This window comes from Seriola lalandi, unplaced genomic scaffold (genome assembly GCF_002814215.2).
Source record: "Seriola lalandi dorsalis isolate HSWRI2012SDOR001 ecotype SW California unplaced genomic scaffold, Sedor1 jcf7180002054559, whole genome shotgun sequence".
Lineage (NCBI taxonomy): Eukaryota > Metazoa > Chordata > Actinopteri > Carangiformes > Carangidae > Seriola > Seriola lalandi.
In genome coordinates, this window is record NW_019525112.1 from 2,420,865 (window position 1) to 2,439,068 (window position 18,204).

An 18,204-nucleotide genomic window follows, 5' to 3' on the forward strand; every position below is an offset into this window, starting at 1 on the left:
ATTTTTGGTTGAACATGGACAGGCTTAATATCTTCATTTCTTTGGCATTTTTATAGAACCTAGAATATTAAAATGGCCAGAGGAGCAAAAATAAGAACTTGCAAGTTTTTAATTTGATACCTTTTCTTGGCTAACTTCCAAGTTAATAACTGAGGTTTCTGGCAGGCTCGAGACTGTTGCAATAGCCTGATGAATGAGCCACTAATTCAAGCCCTGGTGCAAGTACACAAAGAAGAAAAAACACCTGCAGTATTGATCTGGGCCAGATGAATAATTCTTCTGGACACGACTCACCATTATAGCTGGATGTCTGATATCTAAGGCATAGCTGTCATCCACTGCATTCACAGGTAATCTCATCAGCTTGCCCTGATGTTCTCCTTTTATGCCTAGGTTATGAAGCCCCTCCAAGACCCTGGCCTCTCCTCTGAGGGTGTCCAAAATGCTGCAAATGCAAAATCACAGGTTATTTTCTCCATACATATTAGCTGTGTGGCAGTGGCTTTGAAATGCAGCCAACTCTGATCTTGTTGCAACAGGATTACTGAGCTAGTGCATAGGTGTGAGGCTTTCTGGGGAGAGCACAGGCAGACCACCGGCCCCTCCTGCTGAGCTCCTACCTGAAAGGGTTGTGAGTGTCCAGATCAATGTGTAGCCCATTGATGAAGAGCTCCCCGTCTCCTGGGTGAACACCAATGGTCTCACTGAGATGCTGAAAGAATAAGCTCAAAGTGTTAGTGGAATGCCTAAACCCCTAAAAGAGTGATTCTACCTGTAATGTCTGATCTTTCAAGAAGACAAAATGTGCACAGGGACTACAGCTGTAAGCAGAAAAGATAAAGCGTGCACAGAAAATAAGAGAGAAGCAAGAATAAAATGTTGCATTTGATGGAATTTATTTCAGATACAGATTAGAAACTCATTCTCTAAAATAAAACCTGTGCAATAGCTAAGAATGTTATCAAAGAAAACCTCCTGCACTATCATGTGGGAAAGCTGCTTATGATATCGCACCTTTTGGTTCTCCTCAATTTCTTTTCTCATTTCCTGCTTTACAGCCACTCTTGTCAGTGATCTGTGGGAACAGTAAAACATGTACAGTCACCATCAGCTTTTACTATATCCCCAGCCGGCTGTAAAATGCCAGTTTTAATCTCCAAAAACCTGTGGGCCTCAAGATGGTACGTTTGCAGTCAATTCCCTGTAAACACCCGACTCTTACTCAGCACTTCTTGGTGTTATTACAAGCTGCCTGAGCCAAAATAAGCAAACATCCAAAAACCTGATTAGATCTCTGTACAACAGATGTATTTATTGTGGAGGTAATAGGTGTCACAGGGAAAAGTAATAATGCTCAAACACATGGGTTTTATAAAAAGAATATTTCGGGTGCAATTAAACAACAGGATTTGTTGTGCATGAATACACACATTATAACACAGAGTAGAGCTCCACAAAAAAAGCTGGAATTTGGAATGGTACCAAATGTGTTAGCCACTCAGCCAGAGAGAAAATTAGATGAATTTTCTTACCTGGCTTTGCTTGGAAAGTTCTGACTGATGTCTCGCATAAGCTTCAAAGCATCAAACTTGGGCACGGCCATGATTCTGGCAGCTGCTTGGAAACTTAGATCTGTGAACATCAAATGATGAAATCATCAACATTCACATACATACATATAAATACACATATATATATACACACACACAAATGCACATTATTTTTAGACAAAATAAAACCATGCCAGGTAATCATAGGATATTGAACACACTTGCGGTGTTACAATTATTAGTCGAAGTCAACAGTACAAAATAAAAGCATCTCCTGCCACTAATGTATTAATATACGTTACATTTTTCAACTATATTAATGAACTTTTTCTTCTTATAAATCACTGAACAAATGAAATAGATGATTGATACCTTGCATTTCCCACACTCTGAGAGGAGCCATGTCATTGGTGCTCTCCAGAAGATGTTTGCGAAGCTCAACAAGTTGCTCCTCTAGGTCAGGATGAGATTTCCTTAGAGGAGGTAAAACGGCAAGGATTTCTATTCATCTCTTAATCAAGCAAGCCTCTCACAAAGCACAGGATGGGCAGCAGCAATAACAGATGCTAAAGGTTTTAAAAAGTCATGTTATAGTTAAGCTACTTACTTTAATGTTCCAAAAAAGAATCCTTGGACTTCATCGTTATCTTCGTCCTCTGTATTTATTACTGTCTTTGAATCTATGAAACAAAAGATTTTGCATGTAATTGCCTTAGACACAGTGAGGTCCAGCTCACGTTTGATAAGTCACCAACTGACCTTTCACTTTAGTGTCATCCACAGCTTTGTATTCTGTGCTTTTGATAGCCAACTCAACACCATAGCCAGATAAAAGCATCTTTCGAGGTTTTGGATCCTGCAGCAGTGAGAAGGAGAGTAATGGCTTAAAAGTAAAACAATGTGGAGTTTTATTTACATGTACAAGTCATCAATTACTGTCTATAACAACCATCAACACTCGAGAACTGTAGGAGATGCTTTCTGCCTATACCTATATACACACTATATAGTCAAAATTCAGGACACCCCCTAATTAGTGGGTTCAGCTGCCTCAGCCATAGCCAGAACTAATGTGTTTAAACTCAAGGTACACAGAAATGCAGTTTTTATTGGCAAACGTTTCAAGCAGAATGGGCTTCAGCTTGGTGCCTTTCAACATAGCACAATCATAGGAATCCATCTTTCAAATAAACCAATTAGTGAGATTTTTGACTAGGCCAAGTGCTGATACACAAAAAATCATTTGTCTGTAGTTGCAACCACCAACCACCAAGTTCCAAACTAACTCTAGAATCAATGTCAGGACAGGAGATATTTACAGCACACAAGCCTGAAATTATCATGCATGATGCCAAGCGTTGGCTGGAATGGTGTAAAGCAGACCACCATTGGACTCTGGCAGTCTGATGAACAAATCTGAGCATGGCAGATGTCAAGGGAACCCTACCTGCCTGAATGCAAAGTGCAACAGTAATGTTTGGCGGATGTAGGATAGTCCTCTGTAGCTTTTTTTGATTATTTGTCTGTTAATCAGAGATGACTGTTCAATACTATAGTCTATAGTGAAGGTTATAAGCTTTAAACCATTCTGTCAGTGGGAACAAAAATCACACAGGCTGCCACATACAGCAACAGATTCACTGACATTCAACCTTGACACTAATGTCATTCACATTCAAAGCGCCACCCCAGTCTTTCACAGGCACAATCAGGACTTTCACACCTACACGCTGCTTTTTTTCCCAACATATCTTAAATAAAAGCACCTTTTTACTCCTTCAAAAGGCATCTGTATCGTAGATAGATATTGGTGTTCGGTTAGATTTTGAGGACTCTGTTAATTCTTCTCTTGAACATTAGTGAGTAATGCAATCTGTTCAGTCCATCATTTTATCATCATTGATGATCCTTGCTTTTCTAGGCATTATACTAAAGGAAAAATGCATCACTGTTGTATCACTGCAATAGTGCTATTGTCTAACTAAAGATGAAACAATGGAAGTCTGTGGCACAGATATAGAAATTATAATGGGCTTTGGCTGCACAGGCAATACTTGTCAGTAGGATAAATTTATCGTTGTTTTTGATCTCGTCATGTGATTTGTTGACAATAAGAGCACTTTTGTGTGAAAAACAAATATGAGTACATATGAGTACAAGTACATGAGTTAGATTGCTGGATAACTGAGAAGTCAATCAGTGTAATTAGTTGAACAGCACTTTAAAATGGCTGTAAAAGCATTGCTACTCACCGCTATAAAATGTCGCAGTACATATACAAGTGTGCCCTCTTGAGCTTTCTCGGACAGCACCTTATGAAAAGAGGTGAACTTCTTGGTTCCAATCTCAGCATAGAGGATCACCACTGGCACATCTGTTTTATTGACCCCTGGGTATGTGTGATCATTCTTGTATAAATATGGTTTTGGCCTGCAGACATTTGGAAATAGACAGGGATTTCAGAAATAAGAAATTTTTTTTTTCATTCATCACAGGCTAAAAACAGCCAGTGAAAGCATCGAAGAATAAAATTTGAATAACTAAACTATGTAAACTTTTGAACTTGTTCTGCTCTATGAGATCAGTTTATCCTTGAACAGGAAGACAGCGCCATTTCATGTTACCTGCCTGCAGCTGCCTTCAGGAGCTTCTTGACGTCCTTGGTACTGCAGCTATGTTGACCATGGATGGAGACAAAGGCAGGGCAAGCCTCAGGCGGAGGCTCATCACCAGCTATCTGTTATGAGCAAGAGGGTGAGAAACATTGTGCAACACTGGCTACAACATGACACAAATACTGCCCGGATCTGGTGTTTTGTTCCCATTAGGGTTACGCACATTAAAATGCATGTGATCACAGCAATGTGATGCAGTATGTATAAAAAAAAATACAACATGGCAATTACAAAGTCCAGCACCAGTGCCTCGCTCTTTAACACAGGGCCAAAGTTAATCAGTTAAATGTGAAACCAGATTGATTTATTCTCAGTACTCTCCAGCAATCATCCTACCGATTTACACTGCGCGGCGCAACACTTCATTTCACCCACAAAAGGCCATTACTCACTCAAATATTTAACACATTTTTAAATGAGAGAAATTCATCATCATAGTACATCACTATCACCAAAATTAACTTTCTCCTTATCACTGTTGAGACTAAGACAATCAAAAGGCAGAGGAATTGTTGATATAGGGAGCACTGAAATTGGATAAAGCCACTCAATACTAAAGTCATATTTAGTCTGCAGCAAAGTATCCATTAATAAGGTCCTGAATAAAGCAGTTTCATAAAAAAAAAATCTTCATAGGTTTTTCAGCTGTATCTCGTGTATTCCCCCTACTTACAGTATAACCTTGACAGTAATATAAAATGTACAGTAAAGACAAATGTCTCAACACAATAAATTGATGTACAGTAACCTAGACAACCATGCATTTCATTAAAAGACTTCCTTTCTGACCACAGCTTTTAACTTCTCATATTTACTCACTGTGGGAAAAAATCATTTGGCCTCTGATGTTGTGGACATAAAGCATTTATACCCTGTCTTGCTTTCCCTTCTTTGCAACAATGTTTAGACAGAAATTTGAATATTCTGCATACAAAGATATGCAGTGATCATGTTGATAAATGCATCTGAGAGTAATAAAAAAGCAACAACACTAACACTGAATCAATTACAGAGAATAATCATTACACATTTGAATTCTGTGAGAAACCACAGAGATACACAGGTAGTGTTGTGAGAAAACAAGTTATCGATGTGGAGTATTTCAGACAGTCGTTAAGGAATAATTACTGTCATTAAAGGCTGGGCCAAACTGATTGAGAAAAACTTGCAGAACATCTGGGTTAAGATTAGGGTAAACAAACAATGTAAACACCCTGAACACGAAATGGATTTTGCTCCTTTGTATTCCAAAGCTGCTTTTGAGAAGGTTTTATAATATTTAAATTCATACTTTTTTACAACATACCTGTTGGGATGCATGTACAGCTGGTGAGTAGGACCGCAGGGCCAGAGAAAATTTGAGAAGATTAACTTGAAGGTCTGTGAGGAACTGGCCAGCCTTCTTAATGACCAAGTTATAGTATGAGCGCACAGACTCTGAAAGACATGTCAACATTTGTAATAGTGAGTGTGTTTTAAAAGAGAAGCAAACCGGTCGTGGTGCCCAATTATTTAAACTCTGTTACTACACTCCTCCACAATTGAAGTAAGGATTTGGTTTCCATCATCATACCTCCTTGCTTGTACACAGTGAGCTCTTTCACAGTGTCAACAAACTGCCAGAATTTCTCATTCCCATCTTCTCCAATAAACTCGCTGCACATGAGAAAATGAAAGTATTAGTCAGCATTAGTAAGTAACCACAGTAAGTACCTAAGTAGCCATTTTCTGACAGCCCAAGAGGATAATCACTTTTGATTTTCTGGTAATAATAGTTCCCAACTGTGCTGAGGATGAGTTCAGCACCAACAAAGCTGTTGGTAGAATTTACTTTCAGCAAAAGTCCAAATATTGTTTTGAGAGAATCACAATATTTTCTTCTGCCATGTGAAGTGGATAATTTCAGAGAGTTTTCAGTTTTGCTGCAAGGAATATAATTATCACTGAAGTAACGAAAAAATAAGGCAACAAATAGTAGGCCTAATCATGAAAACACAGTTTAATACACTAAGGCTATAAGTTACTGTAGATACTATAGCTGCATCAGTGCAAAAATATACCTATTCTCACATTCGGTCAAGAATTTGAGTGTTTCCTGGCACCATACATTCAGCAGACACACAAAAAATTACTATAATAATAATATATAATAATAATAATTTAAATGGTCTTGTTTCTTTCTAGTGGTATCTTTGCATTTAGACAGATTTCATCTGAGTTATCTGTCACTGAAATTTCACCAATACAACAGCCGCAGAAGGAAATTAGTTTGTGGTACAGCATTAAATCAAAAATATTTAGAAAGAGCAACACCTCTTTCCAGAAACAATCTCCTTGTTACTCTGGACAATCCACATCCACAGAACACAAGCTCTAAAGTTTTCAGTGGAGGTACTTTCTTCTGAAGAAACTGTCCCCATGACCCACTCCCCCCCTACCACCTCCACCTAATTAGCAAAGTACTCCCCCTCCTCACAAATCCCGATTTAACCCCTGGTAGAGTATGCATGTGGGGGGCTCGGACTCATGGCTACGGCCCTGTTTATTGCTTGATCTGTTTGAATGCATGTCCAGGGATGATGAGTACCTTGTCTCCAGGAGGAAAGGCGTCATGCTCCACTTGGCTTTTAGACTGGCAGTGACTCCTTTGGGTGCTGATATGACATGATGTATGTTCAGCAGCAGCAGTGACAGCACAATAACAGCCCTCATTATAGCCAGCGCGACGTGTCATGAACCTACAGAGAGCAGAAACCAGCGGGGTCAGCACCGATCCCCTGCCTTTACAGAAGTGCCAGGCAGTGCCACGTAGTTACTGTAAGTCTTTATCCCAAACACAACACTGGTACACATTGACATATATATTAAAAAAATAAAAAATAAGTCCACAAATTCAACGTTGCGTGAGAAGCTGTGTGAGAAAATATAATCGAGTTGTTAGCCTTACCAAACGTTACTTAACGTAAATAAACGTTGAGGCTGAAGTTAACTTGGCTGTAGCACAAAGGTAAACAGGCTAGTCGTGGTTGAAAACGTAACCGCTACACTCGCGTGATTTAACGAAAAAATATAGCTTGATACACATAAAAGTGTAATTAGAACTACATGGCTGTTGGTTTATAGGTTTCCAATAATATACCCCTCACCCCTTAGTGATGCTGACCGCTTCCATACAAAGCAAAATGCTTCAGGTAGGTATTTTGGGCAGCTAACTGTCAACCCGCAGAGCTAGCAAGCTGCCGGCGTAACAGGGTGGCTCACGCAGACCATTAAACACGACTGAAGCAACCTCTAAATTAAAAATAACGCTTGGCGTGTATTTGTTTCAAGGCTAACTTTACCAGGTTATTTGCAGGGACACAATGAGTGACAGTGGGTGCAAAATTAAATAAAATCTGATTGTAAATGGGGAATTTACTCTGGCACGGCGGCAGACAGCTATAGAGGCAAACGCGGATGCTCAAACGCTTTCCCACCAAACACTGGAGCGTGTTGTGTTGGCCAAATTCCACAGGCAGTTTATTCAAACCTGGACATAAACACATAAAAGCTTATTTAATTTAATGATTTTGGTCTTCTATTCTGACTGTACAGTGGAAAGAGGCTTACTGTATCCAGCATAAGGTGCAATAGTAATAGAGTTATATAAGATCTTCCAATGTTTTACAACAAATTTATCCTGTAAGAGAAATGTTGGAAACTGCCTTTTTATTTGTGTTTTTAAAGTTTGTAATTCTATTTATTTGGGGAAAATATCCAGAGTTTAGTCAGTAAAATGGGAAGTAATTTGCGGATTAGTGTATTTGATGTGTATCTTGGGGGATGTAAGTGAATATATTTCTTATATCAACTGGCTCCAAACCCTGCTTTCATCATTTTATATTTCTGTACTGAAGCAGTATGGCACCTTAATTAAAGATGTGAAGAACCTAAAAGTTAAAAAGACATGAATATGATTTAATTTGAACTTTAAAATTAACATCAATGAATAGACTTGAAAGAAAGAAAAAGAAAAGAGCTGTAGCTACACAACTGTAGTGAGTATGTGGTTAGGAGTAAAACTGTGTAGGAATTTGCCAGAGACTACATTATGTTAATAATGAGCTAATGTCAAGATGAAGCTCACACAACTTGCCTATGCAGGTATAACTTAATAAATGATAATAATCACAAGTAACCTTTATATTATTATTATTATTATTATTATTATTACAGAAAAAACTATCAATCTATTAGTCAGTCAGTAGAATTAGAGAGGTAGTCCAGCAATTTAATATCAGACTTAATATATCTTAACTATCTATCTGTAAATTTGTCATCCTGATTGTCTATAGTTTCACTTTTCTGTACGCACAAGATGTATTGTATATCTGTCCTTCCTGGAAGAGGGACCCCTTCTCTCTTGCTCTTCCTGGGGTTTTCCATTTTTTTCTGTTCTTAAAGGGGTTTTTGGGCTTTTCCCTATCCAAGTGTGTCTAAGGATAGAAGGTGTCTGCTGTATTGTAAGCCCCTTGAGGCAAATTTTGTGATTTGGTTATTGGGCTATATGAATAAAACTTGACCTCTATAAATTTGGTGAGTTTGTGAGAAAAAGATCTAAAAAAAAAAAAGAATGATCTAAATCAACAAAATCATTGTGGAAGAGGCTGAGATGTCCTGATTTATAATCCATATGTGTCCTACAATTCCCAAATTCAAACCCCATCTTTCAATATTCCCTTCCTGCCTGCTAAAGTCTCACTTCTTCGGGACTCCACGGTGTTTGTAAAGTAGGCTTTCTGTTAAAAAAAACCTTTTCCGCAGACTTTGTAAAGTTTCCCACAGAGCCACAGATGTTATTGTACAGCTGTTTCACAGGTTGAGTAGGCCTTCTACTTCCCATGACCAGTAAACTGAGCTTCATGTGTAAAATGGGCAGACTATCCCTTTTAAAAATAATTTTGGTATCACTTTACAGGTTCATGTCAAGCTTTCTCATTTCACATCAGTTAAAACTTTGGGTATTTTGGCAGTTGGCCACAAATTACATTTTAACTTAAAATAGTAATGGACGCTAATTAAGTCAACTAGGAGCATTAATGAAAGAAGAATTAGCAACACATAAATACATAGATAGATAGATAGATAGATAGATAGATAGATAGATAGATAGATAGATAGATAGATAGATAGATAGATCTGTACTTTTTTAATAGATTGATAAAATTGTATTGTCTGTGGTTGCAATGGACGTGTGACTAACATTGTTGCAGCACCTGTTTCACATTTAACTGGTTCTCCTAACAGCACTGTATTTTGAGCAGATATTAGACATCAAATTGGGCTATTTAAAATATTTATTATTAACACTGGCAACCGTAGGCTGTAGAGGAACAGGAATAGTGATATCTCTTTAATCCTCAAAGGTCACACTCGGATGAATGCGCTTCAAAAAGTTACAGCGGATTTGGTATTTATATGTGGTTAAATCTCCATGTTGTCTCAGTTCAGGGTCCGTTTGGGCTTCTGGCTTTGCACTGTGTTAAACAAGATTATGGGATGGACGGGATGGGATGTGGAGCTTTCCCAGCCAGCCCAACCACGACGAGAGCATAACGCATATTTGTCGGATCGGATGCAGCAGCATCCTCTCAAAAGCACTGCTTCAGCACAGTCAGTCAGACCGCCTCAACCCGCGAAGGATGTTGTAGGATGCCGCCGGAGGATCCAGCCCAGCGGTCCGAGCCGTGCGATATTTCTGCTGAAATAAGTCTATCATAGAAATGAACCATACTGCGATTTAAACCGGGAACAGTGGGGGGAAAAAAAGAACAAAAAAAAACAAACAAACTAAAAACTCTCCTCGATTGTCTCAGTTTCAACTTGATACCGGAGCATGGGAGTCGTCGGCGCGGATGCAGCTCTACACTGGCTTCAGAAGTTGGACAGCCAAACATTTTAATGCCATGACTCTTGACTTTGGACAAGATTTCCAGCGCAGTGCAGACGGCGTGCAATATTTTAGAAACCTAAAGGCGGACCTGTCCTCTTGTCCAGATCATGCGTATTTGGAGGGTGTTATTTGATCAACATGAGGCACTTAAATAAAATGCACCTTTAATGTATCTGAGGCATGGAGGATTATTGATCCCTGAAGAACCAGAGGGTGCTACTTATTATTCACAGTAATGGAATGAAGACACTATCTTGATATAATGGATGATAGATGCAGTAAGCTCATCTTGGTTCCTATTTTAGCTGTCCTTTTTGTTATGATAGGTTATCAGTACATATGTCCCGCCGGCAGTAATTCGTGCCACTTTAAGACTGGGGAGAAATTTGAGGGGGTAAGCCTACTTTCCACCCCTTACCAGGACACCGATGATTTCTACAGAGATCAAGACCTGGAGGATGACAGCCCTCCAAAAGTGCCGTCAAAATTCAACTTCACCGAAAGAGACCTTGACAGACACGTGGAGTTCAACATCAAAGGGGACGACGTGATAGTGTTTCTGCACATCCAGAAGACCGGAGGAACCACTTTCGGGAGGCACTTGGTGAGGAATATTCGCTTGGAGCAGCCGTGCGACTGCAAGCCAGGACAGAAGAAATGCACATGTCACCGACCAGGAAAAGAGGAGTCCTGGCTTTTCTCCCGGTTCTCCACAGGCTGGAGCTGCGGACTGCATGCAGACTGGACCGAGCTAACGAACTGTGTACCTGTTATTATGGATAAGAAGGAAGCCCAGAGGAATAAAAGGTACGTGTGTGTGTGTGTGTGTATGTACGTGTGTGTGTGTGTGTGTGTGTGTGTGTGTGTGTGTGTGTGTGAGTGTGTGTGCGCGCGCGTGTGTTTTGTGTCAATAAACAGGTATACAAAAAACATGCTCTCTGGGCCCCCATACTGTAGCTACCACCAGGGTCGCAGATGGTGTGTTCAAACAGACATGCATTACACAAACCACTGGGGCCTCTTGATGCAGTCCACATGTAACTTTAATTCTGAACTTATGTAATTTGGCACATACTTCTGTCTTGAATCGTAAAGTAAGCAGTGATGGAATGGGCACAGGCTGGGATGGGGTCTCACCGTCTCCCATCAGGAGAAATATAGGCCTATTATTGTTAAGTCAGGAATAGAACCACAACTCTCTACCATCAATTCATAGATGAGACATTTGCAGATTAGATATTTACTGCAAGCTTCCACAAAGAAACCAAATGGCAGTTATTGTGAAAAGGCAAACGATTGCAACTAACTCACACCTCACATCTGTGGTAGGTGGGTAAGTGTGTGAGACTGAGCATAATGTAATGGTATAAACTACAAAAACAGCATTCAGCACAATATTAAACTTTGTTTGACCCTTACATAAATTTCCTGTGTGTTCCTCGTGTTCACATCATTCACAGTGAACTTGCTCCCGCCCAGCTGTGCTGCTGTTATTCTCCCTGTTGTTAACCAATTGTACTGAACCATTTACTGAACGCCCCCTTTCACAGAAGAAAATTAGTTGTTTGTGAGAGCACAGTCTAAATGTTCTCGCACCTGGCGGTGAAAGCTCTTATTGCAGTGGTGAAAGCTCTATTTGCAGCTATTGAAATTTGACAGAGAAATTTGTGAAAGCACACACACTCTGATCCACAAGGATAAATTGAAGGGTTAGTGACTGATTTTCTTAGCTGAATTCTCATCCTCGTGAATCAGGGTATCCTCCTTTCTCAATAAAGGTGTAGAAAATTGTGCTGTTTTCGTACTCAAATGGGAGTCAGCACAAACAACTCTCTCTGCGTCCTCGGCCTTTGTGTCTTTGTGTGATGTGTCAGAGTCCCTTTGAGGTGTACTTGTGGGATTACAGAACTAGCTCACTACCGTTGCACCGCACAGCGTCTTTACATTTGATGCCATTTATTTCAAGAAGTTTGTTGGGTAGATGAAGTTATCTGAGAGGAAATGCAAAGCAGAAACACTTCATCTCAGTCGTAATTGCTGTACAGAAGACATTTGCAATTGCTTGATATAACAGAGATGCAGTACACTCACTAATAAGGGTGCGTTGTAATGAACTAGTCACTGCATCAGCAATATATGTTTGTTCTTGTTTTTTTTTTTACTCAGCACAGTGGGTGTATGTATTTTTCAGTGCAGTTAGTGTTTCTTGGATCACTGATTTTTTAAATTGCATTACAGTTTAGGCTGTTCATTAATCTAGCATGTCAAAAATGATTAGTCAGTTGAATATTCTCAGTAATATTTGTACAAGTAAATATCAGATAGGAAAAGCAACGACCAAACGTCTTGTCACACACGCTGGACAATATCCTTCTCTGTTTTGAAAAATACAATCATGCACTGAAGTACATGAGCCCATGATTTATTTCTGCTGTACCAAGTGTTTCTTTTACTCTGGAAAGTGCTCACTAGATGCGACAGCTCTTCATTTCACAGCTGCAGAATCTGCACTTACAGTCCTCCCATCCCTTGTTCTTCAGTGGGCTCCTGCAGCATCTATTCTGAGATTATTCTGCCTCGACCAAGACTGCTGGCAGACACACTGTGTTAGAACCCCTCACTAACCGTCCACTGAACACGGCACATTTACTAAGTGAGATGACTAAAAGTATCATGCAAATTTCATTGTCATAATAATTTTCTGTGTGAGCAATAATAGCATAATTAAAGTATCTTTAATTATATAGGGTCAAAGTAAAAAAAAAAAGGACTCTTGCAGAGTTAAATGCATCATTTGTAACAAAAACACAATAATCCACTTGTTACAATAATCTTAACTCCACCTAAGGGTGCAATGGGGAATACCAATCGTATATCTCTGCCAAATTCAGATGGCATGCCCTTGTTATGCCGTTGAGAGCCTCTCAGATTGAGTGGTTGTCTTTCTGCAGTCCCAGGCATTCACCTTGCCAGCTCTTCAGATGGCAGTATAAGGAGGCGGTGTGGGGTGGGGTGGGGTGGGCTGCGATGGCACTGCCTGCATGGCACTGTATGGCCTTTTCAGCCGGCCAGGGCGCACAGCACGGTGAGCCAGCCATGCGGCCCAGGAAAGGTCAGGCGTGTCAGACTGGATCAGTGTGCATGTCCTGCAGCGTGGCTCCTCTGGAGTGTGCTGTCAGTCAGGGGAGAAGTGGAGCAGGCAGGCCGGCTCTCTTCAGGGGCTTTTTGGAGAAACATACCTCTAAGTGCTATCCTCTTAAGTTGCTTTGTGGAGAGCATCACTGTATTATCATTGTCTGCTGAATGAACATGGCTTGTTGAGCAGGTTGTTTTCCTCCCAAGCAATTTCAGAGACCTCTGCTGAAGAGAGCTGTTACAAATTATTTCTGATTGTTACATGTTCATTATCCAACTGCTTGTTGTGGAGTATCTTGGGTACGTATATTCAATATAACACTGTGGTTACAAAACCAGGAGCTGATTTTCAAAATTAAGTTTCCAATGCATAAAGCAAGGTCCGAGTAAATCATGTCTTCAGAAAAGTTTTGCATGTGTAGTAAAAGGTTCTAGATCAATATCAGAGAAATATTTGATGTTGCTTTTCCATTGAATAGAGAATGAGCTCTTCCCGTTTCTCACTGCAATATTTACCATCAGTTTCCATTCTTGTGCAGTCAGAAAATGTCACAGAGATTAAAAAAACAACAGCAACACAGCTTTATTGTTACGGCTGCAGGTCTGAGGTGAGGAAATGTGATTATCAAACATACAGCTTGAAGTCTCTAGTGAGGCATACACAATACACATTGAATAAATCAGCTGCGTTGGGCTCAGGGCTTTCCAATTATCCATGTATATTGTAATGTAATTTTTTTATTATCATCTTAGTTTAATAATCACAGAACCATATATGAATCAATACTAGCCACATTGTTCCCAGTAGACAGAACAGAAGAACACTTCTGTCAAATCTTCCCGTCTGATAATTAAAAACCATTTAAGATGTTATTATGCAGAAGTGTCATTAATAGTGGAAGAGCCGCATGAAGCCTTTATCACACATCAGAAAACACTGAGAAGATGCATCCTCCATGTAGAGCAAGGTCACTCAACCAGAACTCAAAAACGTTCATGCATGCACATTAAGATTCATACAAAACAAAGTATCACGGCTGGTGGTAAAGGAGCACAGGCAGGGGGGAAACTGCACAAACAAATAGGGAGACTGGTGCAGTCAAATTGATCAAATAAATGAGGAAGACCAAGTTTACAGGCAGTGTGGAAGACAGACAGACAGACAGACAGACAGACAGACAGACAGACAGACAGACAGACAGACAGGCAGGTAAGAGACAACAGCTAGCTAAATGCAGGTATTGGGCAAGGTAACAGGAACAAGTCCACAGCATGAAGGGCACAAAGGGGAAACGCATTGAAAACGGGATGGTATAGATACAGGGGAGACAGTGAGGGGAATGAGGAACAGGTGTGTAGGTAGGCGTGGAGGTTCCAGTGATTGGTAATAGCAAACAGGTGAGCAGGTGGATCTGGAAACAGGAAGAAAGTCCAGGGACATATGGTTCGTGGGTGGAGTACTGCAGGAGACAGAGGCAGAATATCCAGCACAAACAGGGCACAAATGACAGACTTCTTCTTCGTTTGAGGTGAAACAGACTTTTACACAACATTCCCTTAGTGCTCAGAGTGCGAGCTTAAAGGGTGGTGGGGTGAAGACAAACAAGTAACCACTGATTATACCTGAGCTTCTTATTTCTCCACATTCTTCTGCATAGCTTTAATTATTTGCGGCTCCTCTGAATATGTTGTATTATAGCAAATCAGAGCTTTCATATGTGGTCGGCATTTAAAACTGGATGTTTAGTCGATATACAAGTGAATTTAATTAATCAGGGTCATCAATCTCGTTGCGAAATGTGCTGCTGTTGACAATGCCAGCATCTCTCACAGTAGCCTGTGTGTCCATAGAAGCAATTCCAGACGAAGATTTGTCGGCTGAATCATGAGTGTGTTAAGTTTACAAAATTTCTACATGGGGTATTTTAGTGACTTTTAATGGCCGATCTTTGAATTACTGTTGACCTGATCAAAATTTAGTTAATATTTCTCCTTTCTCTTTCACTGTTCCAAAACAGTGTACCACCTTGGTGGTTCATTTATGATACAGATCTTTGAAGAGTTCAAGCACGGTCCACAGCCAGCCCATTACTCATGAATTTGTATTCGTTACAGAGATTCATATTTATTTTATAGTTTTATAGTACATCAAAGTCTTGTTACTATGAGGGTTGGGTGGTGAGGGTTTTTTTCTTTTTGTTTTTTTTTTTACGTTAGGTCATGGGCCAAATAAAAATGATTCGGGGTTTAGGTTCAGATAGAGCCACAATAACGTTTTTAACCATTGACTCTTTAATTCAATTACTCTTCATTAAAAAAAAAAAAAAAAGAACTTTATTTATGCTCTCAGGGACAATTGTACACAGAAGCTTATCATGACCAGGTCAATAATTACAGTTTAAATAAGGGGGAAAAAACCATGATTAATCGCATGGCTTAAACAGTACCTACAATAACACTTTCACCACGTCTACTTCTACTAATTCCATCCCATCATCTTCACCCAATGGGGTTTTTAACATATTTGGATAAAACTGGATAAATCAATCAATCAAAGGACACTACACATGTAAATAGCGAGGCAGCAATAAAATGCTAAATATGTAATAAGAAATAGATACAGCTGTGTCACATGCGGACACACTTACTGTTATGACTCGTCTTTGTAAAGCCTTCATAGGATATGCGTACTTGTTCATACGTGTTCTGTTTTGATGCACATCCAGATGTACATTAAACAATCCTTCATTCATTGAATCAAGCCAGTAGGATGCTCACATGGCAATTCAAGATATGTGTGTGTGTTTTGCAATAACTTCAGTGGTGAAGGGTGTGCAGCAGTCTTTGCAGAGTGCATACCTCCATATTTTCTAGCTAGTAATTGGAAACAAGCAAATCATCCTCGTTTCTGTGCCTATAGTTCCATTCATAAACAAATTTCGCCATTAAGCGTTGTTAGACATTTACGTTTGATTCGACAGTACAAACAAGAGAGACTTCAATACATGTAGCTGAGGCAGCTGACACTGAATTAACTACTGATTTGTTTTTCTGTCTGTTTGTGTTCAGAAGTTCCACTCTTTTTTTTCTCTCCATTTTATACTTATGTAGCAGGTACATTAAGTAATAATTTGTATAAAGACCATAATCATCCACATGGAGATGTAAACAATGTTCATAGCAATTGAATTAATACACATACATTTTAAGTGTTGGCCCTTTTAGGACAGAGTGCACAGCTTTCTGCCCCCTTTTCATTATGCCTCCACACCGTCAACAGCCAGTGCCACAGGCCCCTCACGAAACATGTTTTCAGCCATATCTCTCAAATTCATAGGCTAATTATGATACAATTGAATACTAATTTCTACTAGGATAAAATTAAGTAATGACATATATTCAAATGGTCCAAGGTCGACTTCACTGTGACATCATAATGTTCTGCAAAAACACTTACACTTAGTTACACGCATTATTCAGTGTTGTAACTCAGAAAGGGGAGATGCAACTTGGCTGGTCGGCGGAGGCATACAATAGCGAGGCAGTAATTCTAGTTTTATTTTAGTTCCTTCCCTTTTAACTGTGGCCTCATGGTAATTTTATGCATATGCTGATGTTGCAGTTTTTATCAATTATAAAATCTTCATTAGCAACTTTCTTGTTGCTTATGCATAATGAATGCTCAGTTCAGAAATACAAAGAGACCAAAGCCAAAACACGAGTAAAGTACGGACGCTCTTCAATGCTCTCCTTTGATGAAACGGAGAGAGAGAGAGAGAGAGAGAGAGAGAGAGAGAGAGGAACAGAGATGTGCCCGATAAAGCAATGATAGAGGGTGTCCTCTACTGTGATTCTCGATGTTTACATCACAGTGTCCTCGAGGTTTTTACGTTGCGTGGACTGTCTGAGAAAGGTGTTGTCAGAGCTCTTTATTGTGAATGAGGGGAAAAAATAGACAAATGAAAAGAGCAGAAATAGGCAACTTAGTTTTTGTCTTGTTTTTTTTCTGATTTCTTTACATGCATTTGACTTTTTTTTTTTATTATTATTGGAAGTTGTAGCGCTGAATAATTTTGATATAACCTATGTAGAACTATTTGTGCATTTGTGTTCGGGGCTACTTTAAGTTGGACTGTATACAATAGCTGTAAATCGGTCTTTTGGGATGTGAAGAAAAAGTCCTTTGTGTGCTATGCGGTCTCCAGCATTACTATTAATGGTTACTCTAGCTTAGGGTTTGAATGATGGATAGCAATACTTTATGGGAATTATCTGCTTGGCTAGGATCATTCTTTATTCATCAGGTTTCTTGGCTGTAATTATGCAACTTTATAAGCATGTGAAGCTATGTATATGTCACCTACTGATGTTAAAGTTCCTTCCCACAGTAGGTTTTTTCCACCCGTCATCAAAGCACCATGTTCACATTCACTTTATTGCTACAACGATTCTGCAGGAGCAGTAACTCACAGTTGTTACTTACATGGCACACTGATGACATGCGCTAATCCTTGGCTGAATAACACTCCACATCATATTTTATTTCTAATCATCGATGCAGAGAAGGCTGCAATTACTGTGTGGTCGTTACCACTTCTGATCACTGAACCATGCATCTCTCACTCGAGCTACTACCTGTGCACGACAGCTACCAGCGCTGTGCATCTCCCTGAGTCAGCATGTGGGAGGGAGTCATTACCAACCTGACCCAAATGAACTTGAATGCAGAGAGCGATTGTGTTTTACATTTTGCAGACGCTGACCTAGATTCAGTCATTTTCATAATCACACAGTATCTTGTCAGTTTGACTCCATGCAACTCATATTAGTGTTGTTTTCAATTTGTCAACACTCAGCTAAGGGTGAAAGTTTATTCCTGTCCTTGGAAACAGCAGTTCACAAAACAATTTTG

At 39.6% G+C, this 18,204-nt stretch overlaps 2 protein-coding genes across 5 annotated transcripts in view; one reads left to right on the forward strand and one right to left on the reverse strand.

The window, feature by feature from the left end:
• Positions 1 to 7,486, reverse strand: part of uggt2 (UDP-glucose glycoprotein glucosyltransferase 2) — a 42,184-nt gene extending 34,698 nt beyond the window's left edge. For 3 of the 4 annotated variants that reach the window (XM_023415841.2, XM_087176513.1, XM_023415840.2), the window contains exons 1-13: positions 7,372 to 7,486; positions 6,813 to 6,963; positions 5,799 to 5,881; positions 5,532 to 5,662; positions 4,175 to 4,287; positions 3,803 to 3,980; positions 2,310 to 2,406; positions 2,158 to 2,230; positions 1,923 to 2,023; positions 1,533 to 1,632; positions 1,015 to 1,075; positions 621 to 712; positions 295 to 445 (exon numbers count right to left, since the gene is read on the reverse strand). In XM_023415841.2, the coding sequence (XP_023271609.1) occupies positions 295 to 445; positions 621 to 712; positions 1,015 to 1,075; positions 1,533 to 1,632; positions 1,923 to 2,023; positions 2,158 to 2,230; positions 2,310 to 2,406; positions 3,803 to 3,980; positions 4,175 to 4,287; positions 5,532 to 5,662; positions 5,799 to 5,881; positions 6,813 to 6,937 (1,305 nt within the window). In that variant the 5' untranslated portion in view covers positions 6,938 to 6,963; positions 7,372 to 7,486. The other variant, XM_087176512.1, reaches the window with a different exon arrangement.
• Positions 7,487 to 9,831: 2,345 nt separating this feature from the next.
• hs6st3b (heparan sulfate 6-O-sulfotransferase 3b) overlaps positions 9,832 to 18,204 on the forward strand; it is a 63,262-nt gene continuing 54,889 nt past the window's right edge. The window contains exon 1 of the mRNA XM_023415958.2: positions 9,832 to 10,964. Coding sequence (XP_023271726.1) covers positions 10,420 to 10,964 — 545 coding nt within the window. The 5' untranslated portion in view covers positions 9,832 to 10,419. The remainder of the gene's footprint in view (positions 10,965 to 18,204) is intronic.